The sequence below is a fragment of the Equus asinus genome, chromosome 3 (assembly GCF_041296235.1).
Source record: "Equus asinus isolate D_3611 breed Donkey chromosome 3, EquAss-T2T_v2, whole genome shotgun sequence".
NCBI classification, from domain to species: domain Eukaryota; kingdom Metazoa; phylum Chordata; class Mammalia; order Perissodactyla; family Equidae; genus Equus; species Equus asinus.
This window is the reverse complement of record NC_091792.1, coordinates 64017373-64035000: the sequence shown is the minus strand read 5'-3', so window position 1 is coordinate 64035000 and position 17628 is coordinate 64017373. Positions and strand designations below refer to the sequence as shown.

The 17628-nt window shown below is 52.5% G+C and overlaps 1 protein-coding gene across 2 annotated transcripts in view; it reads right to left on the bottom strand.

Annotated features, from left to right (window-relative positions):
• Positions 1-16804, bottom strand: part of SCARA5 (scavenger receptor class A member 5) — a 114956-nt gene extending 98152 nt beyond the window's left edge. Inside the window, exons 1-2 of one of the 2 annotated variants that reach the window (XM_014843315.3) lie at positions 16424-16804; positions 12198-12315 (exon numbers count right to left, since the gene is read on the bottom strand). In XM_014843315.3, coding sequence (XP_014698801.1) covers positions 12198-12315; positions 16424-16471 — 166 coding nt within the window. In that variant the 5' untranslated portion in view covers positions 16472-16804. The remainder of the gene's footprint in view (positions 1-12197; positions 12316-16423) is intronic. The other variant, XM_014843317.3, reaches the window with a different exon arrangement.
• Between the last annotated feature and the right edge of the window lie 824 nt (positions 16805-17628).

Here is a 17628-nt window from a genome sequence, read left to right as displayed (position 1 = left end):
CCTGATTTCACCTCCAGCCTGAGACACCTGAAATGTAGCTGGCCAAAACTGAGGTGGGCTCGAAACACAAAATACACACCAGACTGTGTGAAGGCTCAGCATGAGAAAAAATATATAAATATCTCCATAAATTTTATAGTGATTACATATCAAAATGATAACATTTTGGATATATTGGATTAAATAAAACATATTACTGTATTTAAATTAGTTTCATCTGTGTCTGTTTACCTTTTTATGCAGCCAACAGAAAATTTTAAATTGCACATGTAGCTCAGATTACATTTCTATCGGCTTTACCAATAATCAAAACCCCTTCTCAATCCCGATTTCAAACGTCCCAATAACCCGCTCCCCTGTCTCCTGGTGTGCTCATTCCCTCAAGAAGTCTGACTCTCGTGCCCCTTGACCTCTGACACTCTAACCCTGCTCTGAACTAACTGTAACTCTGCACTCACATCCGCAGAGCTGAGCACAGCTGGAGGGAGGAAAGACCCGCTCCCATGCTTACTGGGCTGACTTTCAGCTCACGACCACTAGACCCAGGTGGGCCCTGACAGCTGTCCAGTGGGCTTGTTCCTAGTCCATTCACGAACTCATCTCCTAGACACCTGTTTCATACCTCCTCCTCCACCTTCACCCTCGCTTTCCTGTTTGGCTGAGAAAACAGAAGCAATGAGGAGAGAGCTTCCTTTAGCTCCACCACAGCATAACCATGACCTGCATCCAGGCCCTCACACTCTGCCTTCCCTTCTGTCACTGTGGTCCAGCTGTCTGTGCTGTGGGCCGAGCCAACGCCCTCCACTGCACGTCAGACTCCTTCTCCTCTTACTTGCTCGAGGACAGAACTCCAGCAATCCTGCCTAGCCAATGTTTCCCTCTGCACAGCATCACTCCATCAGCATAACCATACTGCTACTTCTCCCATCTTAAAAAAGAAAACAAAAATCTCTCTTGACCTCCCTTTCCCCTCCATTTCTCTGTCCTCTTGTACAGCAGAACTTCTTGAAAGACTCGTATGCAGCCGCTGCATCCAATTCCTCTCCTCCTGTTCTCTCCTGAACCCGCTCCAGTCAGCTTCCTTCCACCCAACTTCACTGAAACTGCTCTTGCTGAGCGTTATGGGCTGAACTGTCTCCCCAAATTCCTGTATTGAATCCCTAACCCCCAGGATCTCAGAATGTGACTGCATTTGGAGACGGGGTCTTTAAAGAGGTGATTAAAGTAAAATGAGGCTGTTAGGATGGGCCCCCATCCAGTCTGACTGGTGTCCTTATAAGATGAGGAAATTTGGACACCCAGAGAGACCCCAGGGGCACATGTGCACAGAGAAAAGACCACATGAGGACACAGCGGGAGGCAGCCCTCTACAGGCCAAGGAAAGAGGCCTCAGGAGAAACAACCCTGATGACACTGTGGGGGTCTGGAAATGGCCACCCCAAGATATGTCTCTTTGGCATCAGGATTATTTGAGGCTGATTGCTTTTGATAAACGGGGACAGGGAAGGAGGCTCTGAGGAATGGAACTTGCCCTTTGTTAGGACACGTTTACATTTGTAAGGTAAATCTCTATCTGTAAAAGCTGCCTCCCTCTCTGTGCCAGGAAGAAGAAAGGAGATGACCTTCTCTCTAGAAACTCTTAATCAATACCAAAGGCAAGGACTTAAATCTGCATTTTATTGTGCTTGTCTGGTAACCTCCTGTAACTAACTTCCCTCCCCCTCCCAACGCTGGCATTTCTTTAAGGATTAAGCATCTTTCCTTAGGCTAGGAACTGATTGCTGCGCTCACCCGTGACCGCCCAGCTCCAGACAATTGACTTGCCTCCGGCTACGCCCTCTGAGACAGCAGACCACTACCTGCTGTGTCTATCAAGCAATGTGCCAACAGGGCAATATTGTGGTTATTGTGGGAGGGACATTTCAATCACATGTGAAACACCCTGTTTGGGGGTATATAACCACTCTGGGCACCCCACTTCTTGGGTGCCCTTTCTTCCTTCGGGAAGAAAGGCCCCGGGCCATGGTTCCTCAAAAAGCTTTGTTTAATTTTCTCTTGCTATTCTGCCTCATGTGAATTTAATTCGTTCTCCGGCCAGACGAACCCCCATTTGGGAAGAGGAAATGTCTTCCTACCCTACAACACCTTGATCTTGGACTTCCACCTCCATAGCTGTGAGAAAATAAATATCTGTTGTCGAAGCCAGGCAGTCTGTGGTATTTTGTTACACAGCCTGGACTGATGAATATACCCAGTTACCACTGACCTCCAATGGCTCAGTGCAGTGGCCAAGGCTCAGTGCTCTTCCAACTTGACCCTTCAGCAGTATTGGCACAGATGGGCACCACTCCCTCTTCAGTACATTTCCAGGGCTCAACATTCCTGATTTTTCTTTCACTAGTTGCTCTTTCTTAGTCTCCTTTGCTGCTCCTCCTTACCTCCCAACATCTTAGACCTCTCAGCATGGTGTGAGTGCCTTCCCTGGACTTCTTCTCATTTCCACACACCCCACCAATCCGTGGGCTCTAATCTAAAAGTACACAGCCAGAACTGGGTCAACTCTCACCTCCTCCACGGCCATCACCTCTTCAAAGGCACCAGCATTTCTCACCTGGATTATCCTAACTGGACACAACACTATCGCCCCTCCACCACTCCATCGATTCATTTCCCAACCTCACAGCCAGGTGCCTTCAAAGCAGCATCTGCATTGGTTTCTCTCCCTGCCTTTCAAGTCAGACCTAATCCATTGCACTCTGGCTTCTCTCCCACCCACCCCACTGAACCGGCTCTGCAGAGGTCACTGACGACCTTCCCGCTGGGAAACCTATCGTCCTCCTGTGGCTAGAGTGACCATGCTGAAATGCAAATTGGACCTTATCCTTTCACGCTTTGAAACCTTCGGCTGGCTTCCCATTGCCTCCAGAAACCCAAATTCCTATGGGTGGTACAGGAGACCTTCCATGATTTGGCTTTAGCTTCAGCAAAATTAAGAGTGTGGGCTGCACAGTCAGTGAATCCTGACTCCAACTGCTATAGACTGAATATTTGTGTCCCCTTGAAATTCGTGTGTTGAAACCTAATCCCCAGGGTGATGCCATGAGGAGGCAGGGCCTCTGGGAGGAAATTAGGTCATGAGGGTGGGGCCCTAATGAATGAGATTAGCGACCTTGTAAAAAAGACCCCAGAGAGCTCTTTTGTCTCTCCACTACGTGCGGACACAGTGAGAAGACAGCTATTAACTAGGAAGAGGGAGCTCACCAGACACCGAGTCTGCCAGCACCTTGATCTTGGACTTCAGCCTCCAGAACCGTGAGAAATAGATTTCTGCTGTTTATAATCCACCCAGTCCATGGTATCTGTTATAGGAGCCTGGATGGACAATCCTTCCTAACTTGGTGATCTTGGGTGAGTTACCTGGTCTCTGTGCCTCATGGCCTCATATGTTATTTGGGTATAATACTGGGGACTCCTGTTTTGGGTTAATTGAGGATCAAACGAGCTGCCACTTGTAAAAACCTGGCAGCAGTGCCTGGCCCAGCAGAGCTCAATAAGTGAGCGCTCATTACCTCCTGCCTCTCCCCTTCCTCAGCCTGAGCTCTGTGCTGTGCTCCCAGATTGGAAAGCCTTCCCCGTCCCTTCTAACATGCAAGCTGCTGCCTGTCCTTCGCTATTTCATTCCAGCAACTCTCTCTGCAGGGGGCCTGCCTTCCTCCCCAAGGCTCACGGAGGGCTCCTGCATACCCGTCTAGTTGCACTTTGTACTCCTTCCCTCTGTCGGACACAAGTCAAATTATAATGCAGGGTCTGTTCACATGTCTGTGTCTTTAGGAGACTTTAAGCTCCCCGAGGGTAGGAATCATGACCTTTTATTTCTGCCTACACCAGCAGCACCATAAAACTCTGTAATCGTTGGATGAATGACATCACGGTTCCTTTTATTTGTCTTAAACTCATCTCTCTAAGCCTTCCTTCATCCTGGCACTGATGGATTTGGCGAACAAGAATGTGTTCAGTCAATCAACAAGCAGAGGCGCCTTTCATGTGCAAGACAGTGCTAGGTGTTGGGGACATTAACATGAATCCAAGGCAGACAGTGTTTGCCCCCAAGGAGCTGACAGTCCAGAGGGCACTCAGGTGCACACAGCTGCAGCATAAGTGTAAACGAACTGGCTGACGGGCCAGGGAGGCCAGGACAGAGGCCCGGGAAAGAGACAGAGAGAAGCCAGGGCTTCTAGAGTCAAGGGCATCAGTCACACTGCTTATCATCTGACACCACGCATCAACACCGGAAAAACCAAGAAAGAGGTAGGAACAAAGCTCACTGTCCTGGAGACTGAAAACAGAGAACGTGGAGGAATCAGAACACCACGGGCGGGCCCCAGGGTGGAACCAGACAGACTGGAGGGATGTGACAGGACTCCTCCTAAGATTGTCACTGATGGAGCTCGCACTGTTGGAGGGCTTAAAGTGGGATAACTCAGGTAGCCCTTGCAACATCCCTGAGTCAGAGGCTACTGTTATCCCATTTTATAGAGGAGGGGAAGCTGAGGCTAAGAACTGGTTCAGGGTTTCACAGCTAGCACGCAGCAGAGCCGGAGCTGGAGCCCAGCCTCTCTGCTCTGGGACTTGCTGCCACTGTGCAACGCCATCCTCGCAATGGAGGTGAGACTGTTAAGGACGTGACCTTTGGATTCGGGTACCTGGGGCGAGTGAGGCACCAACTGTGTGGTCCAAACCCTGAACGTCCTTCCCACTGGGCCACCTTTAGGTAAGTGTTGCACATGGACCAATCTCGCGCTGGTCTGCAGTGCGGAGGGTGGGAGGAGGGAAGAGGACAGACCAGCTGGACTGACGGTAAAATGACAGAGGGCAGAGCCTGTCTCATGACTCCTGGCACCCCTTGCTGCCCGTGGCCAGGGCACAGCACCTGCAGGGTGCCTGAAAACACCTTTCTTGTGGAAAAATGAAGACGAAGAAATGTGTGAACGAATAAGCAGGGGAAGGAAGGCCAGGAGCCACAAAAGCAAGGTCCTTGGGGGGAGAAACGGTGTCACGCCTGAGAATAACCGTGCCCCGACTCATCGCCCAGTCCCCTCAGGGGTCTCCTGAAGCCCCAACCCCACTTACAGCCCTACTCTCACTGCCAGTCCTCCTGCCAGCCCACCCACTCCAGAGTACACCTGGCCAGCAGTCAGACCAGTGACACACCCCAGAGCCTCGTCCCTGCCCCGTCCCTGGAGCCATGCCACACAGGCCACGGCAGGGACCACAGGCTGGAGGCCTGGGTGAAGGAGGCAGGCGGAGCAGAGGCTGCTTAGTGTCCACCTGTGTGGGAAGGAGCCCGTGGGTCTTCTGGACTGCTCTCACCCCTCCCTGACCCTCCACAAGATCCCAGCCTCCCCCCAGGGCCAACAAAACACATCCCTCGACCATCCGGCAGCAGACATCAGGAAGGCACCTGGGTGCCGAGTGCCCCTGTCGGGATGGGGAAGGGACAGACGCAGGCACACCACAGAAGCAGCAGCCCCCAGGGCCCAGAAGATTCCTTACAGATTCTACTTTTTGGGGAATAGGACTACAAGACCTCACTTGGTTTCTCTGAGTATCTAGGCTCTATGAGGAAGCCCACTAACCAAAACTCTGCTTTCTTTACCAGAAGGTAAGCACCAGCCTTAAAACACTGTCCAGGCCAGGGGTCCCTGAGAAGTGGCGTGGGTGGCAGCAGCTGCCCCTGACCTCCTCATCTCTCCCTCTCCTTCTTCCCCAAGATTTGCAGGACATTTCTCAAAGAGCAGGGAGGTGAAATACATGTGTATCAAGGGTCGACTGTGTATGAGGTGCTTTACGAGGGTTCTATCAACTGACTCCCCCGCAGCTCCTGTGAGGTGAATAACACGCCCATTTTGCAGGTGAGGACACTGAGGATTACATGGTGAGGGCCCCAGTGAAACAGGTGGCCCACTCAAGTTAGAAAATGTCACAGGATTTGACAAAGGCACTATAGGCAAAGGTGTGGCCAGGGTGTAAGATGCTCATAAGGGCTAGAGTGGGGTCCTCCCGCTGTAACCACCCCAGGCCCCCAGGGTCAAGGAGGGGAGCATTTACTGGAACCTGGAGGCAAAAAAACCTCTCTCCATGTGGAGAGGGTAGATTACGAGGAGCTGTGACCTTGGGTGGAAGGACACAGCAATCTGAGGTGACCCCATGGGGCAGGAGATGGGGGAATAAATATTGCAACCTCCCTGTCTTCCATCTGCCCACCTCCTGCTCGGTGGCTCCCCAGTGGCCAAACCCAGAGAGGCAGAGAGCGGGTGAATGGTGGCAAGTAGGAATGGAGGGCAAACAGAAGACGCCCTGCACCGAGCCCAGACCTGCCAAACCTCAGCGTCCAGGCTGTGACCTCCCCAGGCTGCTCCCCATCTGGTGCAAGGACAGTCCACTGGGTAAGGGAGACCCAGGATCCAGCCTGGCCACCAGCCCACAGTGACCACACGTTTATCTAGCTGTACTTTGCTTTCAGCTCTTGTCTGCCAGGGAGAGAATCCTGGGAGCACCGTGGTGCTGCAGGGGTTAATATCTCTGCTCTCTCCTGCTCCAGTGCCCAATGCTCCAACCTGTAAAGGGTGTGACCTCTGTGAGGCCCTAGCGGACCCTCCCAGGAAATCCATTCCTACCCTTGGGCGGCTGCCCAGCAGCCCTCAGCTACACCAGATGAACCAGAGAGATTTGATTGATGAGAAGGGGGATGTGGGGGTTCCCTTAGGAGAAGAATTTAATTTTATGGGAAAGGAACGTCAGAACGGGGGGCTCGGTCCCTAAACTCAGCAAGCAGCCTGGCTGCGGGCGGCGGGCGCGGCCAGGAGCATGTGTAACTCATTACCCCTGCGAACCTCCCATTGCAGCCCATGGATGACGCCACGAGCGTGGTGGAGGGCCTGAGGCCGCAGGGTGAGCATGACTGCAATATTTTTCTGACACTAACACCTCTCTCTGGCCCTCGGAAAGGGCCGTGGAGGAGCTAGGCCCAGCCAAACACCACCCACGCCCAGCCCTCCGCCTCCTCCGCCTCCTGGCGCCAGACTGGAAAGGCCTACAGCTGTACAGGCGAGAGGAGAAAGGCAGGAGCCGAGAAAGTGGGAGGGAGGGAGAGGAAGGAGCAGAGGGGAGAGGGCAAAGGGAGAGGGGCAAGCAGACCCAGCCGGCCCCTTTGGGTTTCTGTTCTAAAGGAAGTGTAACTGGGCATCGAGGTCAGAGGAGGCTTGGCTCAAGGACCTCGGAGGTCACATTCTGCAATCAGCCCCTCCACGCAATTCCGGTGGCACAGGTGGAACCAATGCTGTTTCCCACTGGAGACACGGAGGTGAGGACGTCCCTGCTTGTGGGGCCTTCCCATCAACAATGGGGCTCCAACGAGGATGCTGATGGCTCAGACACAAGGGAGGAGATGGGGTCCAGAGAGGTGGACCCACCAAGGGGTGCAGAGGAGTGAGAGGTGCCAAAGAACGTGAGAGAGCAGGTGTGGGAGGGAGCCCTGAGGGATGTGGGGAAGCGTCCTGCAGGATTGGCCTCTCCTGCAGGGGAGAAGGAACCAAGGCACACAGCAGTCCCTCACCTTCCCTTCTTTCCACCTACCGGGTGATAAAGGCAGCGTGGGAGGAGAAGAGAAGACTAGAGAGGACGGAGCAGGGGACAACGGAAGAGGAGAGGGGACGGGGAGTTATCAACATGTGACCTCTAAAATAGCATGTTCCACCCTAATGTCCTTAAGGTCTGAGTCATAGCTAAATATCTGGGCTGTGTTTCTGCAGCTTTGCTTCCCCAGATCCCAGCATCCTCCAGGCCAAGAGGAGGCACAGCCTCCTCTCCCCATCTCCCTGCCTTCAGGGGAAAATCCCGGAAGGGACTTGGAGCCCTCCAAGGCCTACCAGGCGATTCTGTTTTAATTCAGTCAAGGCCCAGGGGGTGGCTCTGGTACCCCTCCCTTTCCCCATCTCCGTCCACCCTCTTCTTTCCCATCAACCCTCCTCCCTCCGGACCAGCCCCACTCTTCCTCTCCCTCCTCTCACACTCTCCAGAGACGAGGATCAAAGACGAAGCAGAATCCTGGGGAAACAGATCAAATCTGGCTTGAATTTCCCCAAATCAGAGCTCCCCGTTCTCCTCTTAGAAATGAATGGGAAGGGGAAATAAATCAAACCGGAAACTGTGAGCTTTTGGGGAGCTGTTCTCATCTCAGCGCCCACCCCGCGCCTGGCTCCAGAAACAAAGAAAGAGTGGGGGAGACATAGATAATTTGGAAGTTAGGTTTAGAATGTATTCGTTCTGTCATCTTTAGATTTCAAGGACCCTGTGTTCATTCATTTGTTCCTTCAACAAATTCTCAGCAAGCACCTACTGTGTGCCAGGCTGGGAGCTGTCAGCGAACAGAACAAATGCCTGCTCTTGTCCAGCCTGTGTCCTTCTGTGAGGAACAGACAGTAAATGATTAACATAATAAATAAGAAAAGTACATCTGTCTCAAAAGGACATGGGACTCTGGGAAAAAGGAAAAAGAGAAGCAAGGAGTGGGGGCAGGGGAGGGCGTGACATTTGAGCAGAGACCAGAAGGAGGTGAGGGAGTGAGCCCAGTGGGTCTGGGGCAGCCTACCTCGGGAACCACCTTCTGGGGAGCTGAGGCCCCAGTGAGCCGCCAGCAGGTTCAACTTGAAAGCCAGTGGCCTCCCAGGCCAGGCCGGGGCCTGGGTTTGACTCCCATCTGGGTGGGAGCCTGTGTGGGCTGGGCTCAGGGTGGTGTCCTGTTCTACCTTAGGTTTTAAAAGGACCACACCCCAAAAGCAATGACCAGGTCTGTTTCTACACACAGAAATCTGTAACCGGACAGGATCTCAGAGACGGCTCTGGGTACTTTTGCCATAAGCACTTTGCTGCAGGCAGTTTCATAACATAACTAATTGGCCATAAGGCAATTTTGCCATAAAAGATAACGTAACTGGTTGACAGTTTGGTTGGACAGTTTATGGGGATAAAACTTACTGGAAGTGTGAAATAAGACTGATGCCAGATTGCACACTACACTAGAAAATGAGAACGTATCAGTTTGCACATCCTCTGGCGAGTATTCCTCCCATCCATCGAAACCAAAAGTTTGCCAAGCGGTGGCAAACACAAATGAAGCGGCTGTCACTCACAACAGCCTTCCAGAGCGTGAGTTACTCATTCTCTAGCTAATGTAGATACAATGGCTTGTTCTCTAATGCCGTCTTTGCCAAATTTATCACGCGGTATTAGAAGTCAGAGGCAAAAAAAGAATCAAGCTCCTCCTATCCCCCCCTGAAAAGAAAAGGTTATGTGATTCCTGATGAGTGTAAGTTTCTTGAAGATGGGGAACATTTGTTGCTATTTGATGGAGAGAACACAACTAGACAGAAATTTGGTATTTGGCGTGGAAACTGCCTTAGATGATTTGGTGAAATCGAAAGACTGGGCACGTAATGGAACATTTAGCAGTCCAGATAGGTACTACAGGTTTCATTATGTCCTTTTAAATGTCCCTCTTTTATTTCATTTTTTGTTATTTTATCTTGTACAACAAAATTGCCTTATGGCCAATTAGTTACGTGGCAAAAATGTTTGCAGCAAAGATGTCTGTGGCAAAGACACTTTTGGTGCAAATACTGGACACACTTACAGACACCCGTTTGAATTGGCAGATGGAGACACTGAGGCCCAGAGAGGGCATGTGCCACAGTCCGGTCACACACCCCAGGAGGGGTAAATCAGCCTTGACCCCACATCTTCCAGCTTCTACAGTCTGCACCTTACAGAGTGCCCGGGCCTCAGGTGACCCCCAAGGACACTTGCCAACATGGCTTTAAAACTGCCCTCTGAACCAGATCGCCCCATTGCTGAGGGGCCTAGAAAGCACAGTGGCTGGGGTTACTGTTATTTTTCCGTCCTTCTGGTCTGAATTATCTTTGTTTATCTGGGGTTCAGAAAAAGGGAGAATAAGATGAGGTAAAGGGAAGAGGGTAGGTTTGCCCAGTGACACCTCCCACTCCAGGCCTCTGCTGACCTCTGGAACCCCCCTGCCCTGCCCTTCCCCCACTGGCACCCAAGGTACCAAGTGGTCTTCCAATCACCCCCCAATGTGCTGTATCCCAGTTCTGTCTTGCCACACTGGGCCTCTTTACTGATGGGAAGTGGGCTGGTGGGAGAGGACTGGATCAAGGATGTGAAAGTCAGCTTGGCCTTTGCTGATGTTCTGACTGGCAAGTGCTGAGCACTGGCCAGCGACCATGCTCTTCAGGGACTTTCCTCTCTTCTCAGGCGGCATTAACCTGCCCGCTTGGTGTAACTCAGCAGGTAATAACTTTCCCCTCCTACCTCTTCTCTTACAAAATCTTAGTCAGTCTTTAAGGCCTTTTCCAGAAAGCCTCCTCCCTGCTTAACTTCAGTAATCACAGAAATTTTTGCCTACTTTGTATTACAGGTAATTATCCCCAGGCCAGTCCCTTCTACTGGGATCATAAGCCCTTTGAGGGCAAGGATGGTTTAATTTCTCTTTGGAGCATCCCTGGCACCTAACCCACAGCTTGACACATTGTAGGTCCTCAAAATATGTTTGTTCATTGGAATCCAGAGGAAGAGCTATAATGGTGGGCAGGGTGAAGAGACATATTGGTCCAAAGCCCAAATCTCCTTGTCTTCTCTCCTGCTGAGACTGTCCCCAATTCTTGCCTTTCTGAGCCACCCAGCTTCCCTTCCTACACTTCACACCTTGTAGGAGGGAAATACATGGTTGGAGCATGAGAAGGAGTAATTTCAAGATCAAGGCAGCTAGCAGAGTGGAGCACAACAAAATATGGTGCATGAGAAAAAGCTCCAATAAAGGCGTGTGTGATGGTTGATGTTATGTGTCAACTTGACAGGCCACAGGGCACCCAGATTAAACATCATTTCTGGGTGTGTTTGAGAGGGTGTTTCCAGTTAGATTAGCATTTGAATTGGTGGATCCAGTAAAACAGATTGCCCTCCCCAGTGTGGGTGGGCCCCATTCAATTGGTTGAGGGCCCAAATAGCACAAAAGGCAGAGGAACTCACTTTCCGCCTCCTGCTTGTCTGCTTGAGTTGGGATCTCTCATCTCATCTCCTCCAGCTCTCAAACTAAGATTTAAACCATTGGCTCCCCTGGTTCTCAGGCCTTCTGACTCAAACTGAATTACATCACTGGCTTTCCTGGGTCGCCAGCCTGCAGATGGCAGCTCATGGGACTTCTCAGCCTCCATATCATGTGAGTCAATTCCTCCTAATAAATCTATTTTATGTATGTGTACATCCTACTAGTTCTGTTTCTTTGGGGAACCCTGACTAGTACAACCTGTCTCCATCTATAAGTCTTTACATAACTTTGACCGTAAGTCTTTACAAGACTCTTTTGTAAGCTCCATTCTATTCATCTTTGAAGTGGGGGGATGCTCTCTCTCCTACACTCACTGCAAAGAGGAGTGTATTCATTCATGCAGCAAGCATTTTTTAAGCACCTACTAAGTGTCGAGCTCTGTGCTGGATACACAAGAATCAGGCCATTGGCAAGGTGCTCCGGGCTCCTTTGGAGGAAGCTGCATCAGTTGAATCTCCAGAGTTTTAGCAAATAACCAGCCCCCAAGAGCGTATGCCATCTGGGTCACTAGGATGGGGAACCCCTTCCTGCGGCATGACCTGGGGCCTCAGACCCAAGGGGGAGACGAGCACCTTGGAAGAGGTGTGTTCTCTCCTCACTAACGCTTCGGGGAATGGACTGGAGGCTCCTCACCTGAGAGGGTCTGAGCTAACTGGTTCAGAGGCCTTTGCCTGACCACAGGCTCACTACTCAGAGGAGAGGATGGCAGAGAGGCAAAAGGACTGCCCTAGAATCAGGAGAATCGGTGGTGGAACCTCTCTGTGACTGACAAGCCGTATGATCCTGGGTGCTTTTCTCTGCCTCCACTAGCTCGTTCATAAAATGGGTACTCATCCTGCTGATTACACAGGTTTGTTGAGATACATGAATGAGAAAACACATGGAAAAGTCTTCAAAGCATGAAGTTCAACGCATGCTATATTAGACAAGGTCACGAGCACCCTGCGGCAATGCCAAGGTTGGGTGGTGGGGCGGAGCTGGTCTTGCACCCCGAGACTGAGCCAGAGGCACTCACCATCCTCACACAGGTTCAGCTTGGACAGGCTCCTGCCGTCAAAGGGCTCCTCAAAGATGGAGCTGGTGTCGCGGTCACTCACTGTGTGCAGGTACATGGCTTTGTTCTCCATCCTGTCCTGCAGCAGCAGCAGAAGAGACAGCAAGAGGGGTGGAGAGAGAGGAAGGAGGCGGAAGAGAGAGAAAGAGAATAAACTATATGTGAAAACAGAAAACAAGGCCCACCCGCCTTGACCCTAAGCCTGAACTCTGGGACCTTCTCATCAATGGGTGTCATACACCAGGTCCTTAGGACCTGGATTCCCCCTCCCCAACTTCCTCAGTGCTTGGGAAGGCCAAGGCCCTTTGGGTCTTTCGGATTGTGGGATGCGTCCCTTTCCTTTCAACAGCTCTCAGTGGGGCTGCAGCCCTTAGCTAGCAGGGCACCGAGGGCCGTGCTGGTTGGGGCCTGGAGAAGCCAACCCTCTTGGTCCAAACAGAGCCATTTCCAAGCTTCTGGAGCCCTGGGCACGTCAGAGAGACGTGGGCTTCTGTTCTGTATTGGAAATGAGGGAAACTAGATATAAAGCAGGATATGGAGCTAAGATCAGAACTGCTCCCAAGATCAGAACTGCTCCCGGCTGGCACGGTCAGAAGGAGCTGGGTTCAGTGGGGCTGTAACAGGGATTCATCTCCCACAGGAGCCTGAGGAGCAGGTGGCCTCTGGGGTGGACACTAAGACCGGGGCAGCCGTAGACCAGAGGAGGGCCCTGCTGTCTGGACAGCCTCCTGAGGCTGGCTCACTGGGGCTTTGGGTCTTCCCCATGGTGTTACAGGAACGCACCCATTGATTTGGGAAAATGCCATGCTGTCTGAAACGAACCAGGCTGTCTACACTAGTGTTAACAACATGATCCCATTTGGTAATATATACACATGTTCTGTGCATGTGATGGAAAGACTGTATTCAGAGATGCCCCAGGTTACTGTGGGCGAGACAGGTATGTGAGGACTCTGATGGGTTTTGTGGGGATTTTGTGCTTCTTTTTATTTGCTGGATTTTCTTGGTTTTCTACAATTCATTTGCATTCTTCATGTAATAAGAAAAATCCATTTTCAGGCCAAATTACAAAGTATTTATTTGCATAAAATACTTGATATTCGTTTTCTCATGTATATGCTCAGTGAAGTTACAAATTGCCCTCCACTTTCAGCTTGGTTCCAGCCATTGGTTTAGCTTGACCTTTGGTCCTGATGCTCTTTGACCATCTGGATAATGAACCCAAAAATCCACTTTGAGAAAGTGAAGTCTTTGGAAGATAAAAGCTCCTGGGAGGATAGATATGTCCTGGCCCAGAGCCCTGAGCAGGGGTCCACCACCTGGGAAGAGATGATAGGGGCCTGGCAGGTGGTGGTAGGGGGTCTGTGCCTGTGGACAGCAGGGAACCGCCAATCCGCTCCTCTTCAGAGGCAGGGTGGGAGGGAGGCGTCAGCACTGTTCCAGCAGAGGGCTAACGAACGGGGCTGGCCCAAGCGCTCGCCAGCAGAGCAAACACAAATCTCTATTTTCGTGACTTGACCTTTGTCTCCAGAGACCTCTGACTTCAGGGCTGAGAAGAGGCCAGAACTGACCAGTTGCCATACAACTGTCCTTCTGATGGCCCAGGAGGGACGGAGAGGGGCTTCTGCTCTTGTCTCTTTGGGTAGGGAGAGGCTACATCTCCTGCACATGTGTGCACGCATGCGCACACACACACACATACATGCATGCATGCACATTCAGGGTGCCCCCATCTCTGCAGGCCTTTCTTCCAGCCTGTGGGAGTGGGCAGGGGGAGCCCACAGCTCTGCCAGGATCTTTACCCCTGGACCCAGGGGTTCTTAGAACCCCGAGACACTCCCCACCTTAGCTTCTCTGTGCTGCAGTCGTGTCCACTTTACCAGTTTCCCAATAACCACCCTCCATCCAAGTCCTCCACCCACTAAGGGCCTCTAGGTGGGGCCCCAAGCAGATCTGCTGTTGCTAAGCTGCTGGGGACCCTCCCTGGTTTCACGAGCTCTGTATGCACCACCCCTCCCTCTGGCCTCCATCCTGGGGAGCTGCAAAGCAGGAGCCAGTGTCTCTTCTGCCTGTGATAACCCTTTCTCTGCCAAAGACAACAGGCGCTGCTACGCAGAGGTCATGCAAAGCCCAGCAGGGGCTACCAGGCAGGGAGTGGAGTGTGGAGACAGGCCTGGGCCAGGTTAGCCCCTTCCTTCCCCCTTCCCCCTCTGCTGATCGGCTCCTGGACCAGAGCTGGACTGCACCGCCCATTATCTAGAAGGGGTCTGTAGGGCGTCCCTCCTCTGCCCCCTCCCCGCCCCTCAGCTGGTCGTGCAGGAGCCTCAGGGAGCGTGTTGGGAAGAGGTGCTGGGGCCGAGCAGGAGGCCAGATGTGAGTGAGATGGGATTGGAAATGCTCAGCCAACTCACTGTTTGTTACTTGGGAATCAAACCTAAGAATGTTCTGTCTGCCCCACGTTTTATTTGGGGCTGTTTTTCTTTCTGGGGGAATGGGGACAGGAATTTGGACCCTCGCATCATTGGTCTCATAGCCTTTGGGGTCAAGTTTGTGCTCTCAGACAGGGCACAACTAACTGCCCAGTGTGGTGACAATACAGCAGACCCTTTGGTGTGCCCAGGTGGTACAGACCGTTTGCATCAGCATCTCTCTGCCCTCCCAGGAGCTCTGTGAGGGAGCAGGTGGTGTCAGATAAAGATAAGCCAAGCATGGCCCAGAGAGGCTAGAACCAATGGATGTCAGAAAGGGGTGAGGCCTGGAAAAGGCTTCCTGCCCAGGTACCGGCTCAGCGTCAGAGTTGTTCTGGCCAGGAAGCGTGTGTCAGTCCCTTTTGGTGGCCACCTTTAGAGTCTGAGACTAGGCAATGAAGAGGCCCAGGTGAGGTCCCTGGGGTCAAGGAGAGGCTCTAAGAGCTTGAAGGGAGGGGACCAGGGCCACGGGAACACGGACAGGGTATGGACGCCAAAGTGACCTGTGGATGAAGCCCAAGGAACCAGGACTTTATTGTTTCAAGTCAAAAAGTGGGCCCTTCTGGCCACAGGGAAAGGACACTTTACCAGCCTCTTAGGGGTGTCTTGATGCATTTTAGAGCTGAAGTGATCAGCCATGTACAGCCCCACCCCAGGTGCTCTGTGCAGGCCTATGGGGTGTGGGGAGCTCAGAGGACACAGCATCCTGTCCTGGCTCCACTTCGTGTTACTCAGAGACTTGGCCCAATCAGCTGAGCTTGTTCGGCCTCAGGCCGTCATCTCTCTGATGGGGAGCAGCACAGTGGCCGCTGCTCGGTTACCACGAGCCTCAAGTGGGATGGTGCACATGGAAGGGCTTTACCCACAAGGGCATGCAGGGAGTGGGTGGTGGAGTCTGGGGAGAACCATCCCCGAGCCCTAGCATCTTCTGATCCTGCCAAACAGCCAGGTAGGGGGGTCTCCAGGTCCCTAAGGCCTCCCTCTTGCCTGGCCAGTCCCAGAAACAATGCTATTTGGGGTTCCCTTTGCAAAAGACATGGTGAATGCGGACTGGAGCTGAAATCTGCACTCTGATGCACAAAGTCCCTCTCTGGGCAGCAGAAGGACTTCGCCAACTCTTCCTGCTGGAGGTGGCACAAGCCTCACCAGTTGCTGCAAAGATGGTGGCTCTGGGTTCCAGCATCTAACTCTGCAGGGCCCGCAGCTTTTCTTCAGATCGCCTAGTTTTAAAGTCATCAGCACCAGGTGAAAATCACCGTGCAGGCGGCCATCTCCAGAGAGAGAATCATTCGGGAGGTTTCCAGCCCTTTCCTCCTCTGACTGGACTTAGTTAACATAAATCACAACCCAAAGCTGGAGAGGTGCAGCTGTTTTATAGAAAAGCTCTCCCTTCTTGTGTTGCACCACTGAGCATGCGTGTGCACGCACCCTGCACATGTAGAGGAACTGTCACCTGTACCATCTGCTCCCTGAATAGGCTCTCAAGCCATGTCAAGGGCCAGGCGGAGTTGCCACTAAGGCAATGGCTTCCTTTGGCACCCCACGTGCAGGCTCACACTCACCAGCCCAGGCAGCCAACACCTGGGACCTTCCCACTTGCTCCGCCACCTGAGGATGCCCTGGCGCAGTGCCCTGCTCCATCCGCCACATCCCCCTGTCCTCCGCTGCCTTTGGGACACCATGCCCAGGTGCTAGGACAAAGTTTGTGGCAAGACTCACCTGTGCCTCGACTGAGGCTGCAGAGCCTGTCGCCTCAGTTTCCGGCATTCGCCATGGTGGCCGGAGAGCTGGCTGCTGCCACCACACTGAGACCCAGGCAGCCCCTCGGAGCCTGTTCCCACAGCCAGCCAAATCCAGACGGAGTCATAGAAAGAGGCTGCAAGGGTGCCAGTGACTTGTCTCAGGGGTCACTTCTCCAGGAGGATCAGGTCAGGAGGCAAGACTCGACCTTGTGCCCAAGTGGGGGCCTGTGGCCTGGCAGTGCCTGTCCCGGTCCTCGCCTCAGTCAGCGGTCAGCCACAGGCAGTGCTCGGGAGATGTTCTGTGGCGGCACCAGCAGCTCTGCTAGGTGCAGACTGAGATGTGAACTGCAGCTGCTCTGGCCGCCAGGCTTTATAAAGTTCCTGGAGCAACTGCAGCGGCTCCCCTGGGGCCTGGAACATGTGCCCCCTCTGGTGGCCAATCTGAGCATTACAGCCCCACACAGGAACGCCAGCTCAGTCCAGAGCGGCGATGTCAACCTCCGTCCCGGGACTCCACACGCCTATTCTAAAGGCCCTGCTCAAAAAAGCTTCTAGGGGAACGGCAGCTAGACCTGGCTTTCGAGCCATGCAAGAAAACCAGTCTCATAAACTTATTTATAGGACAGAACTGGCATTGCTCAATTCATTCACCAAACTTGGCTTAGAATTACTTTACGTGTTTTCCTGAAGTCACATCCATCCCGCAAAGGACACAGATCGGCCATACCGGGGATATTCAGGAGGGTGCTGTGTGAATGCAGAAGGAAGTTCCCAGGTCGAGCTCAACACGACTCAGCAGCAAAGCCAGCATTTACAGAGCACTGAAAGGGCCCGGGCTGCAGGAGTGAGTAAGGCGAGCCCGCTGTCCTCAAGGGGGTTGCCATCCAGGAGGAAAGGTGGGCTCAGGCACAAATAACTGGACCCTCAGCAGGACCAATTACATTTTAGAAAGGAGGTATAACCAAAATGTTAAGGGAGCAATTACGTTCAGATCGGAGGTGATGCAGGAAGGCATCAGGGAAATTCCAAAAATGGTTTGAGCCTGATGGCGCTGTCGGTTTACATGCACGGCACCCCAAGGACAGAGCTCTGAAAGTGACATTCATGAATACGCTCCCGTTTGTTGATTAAAAACTCAGCCTCAATACTTGAGGGTCAGACCTCGTGCATGAGGACAGTTTG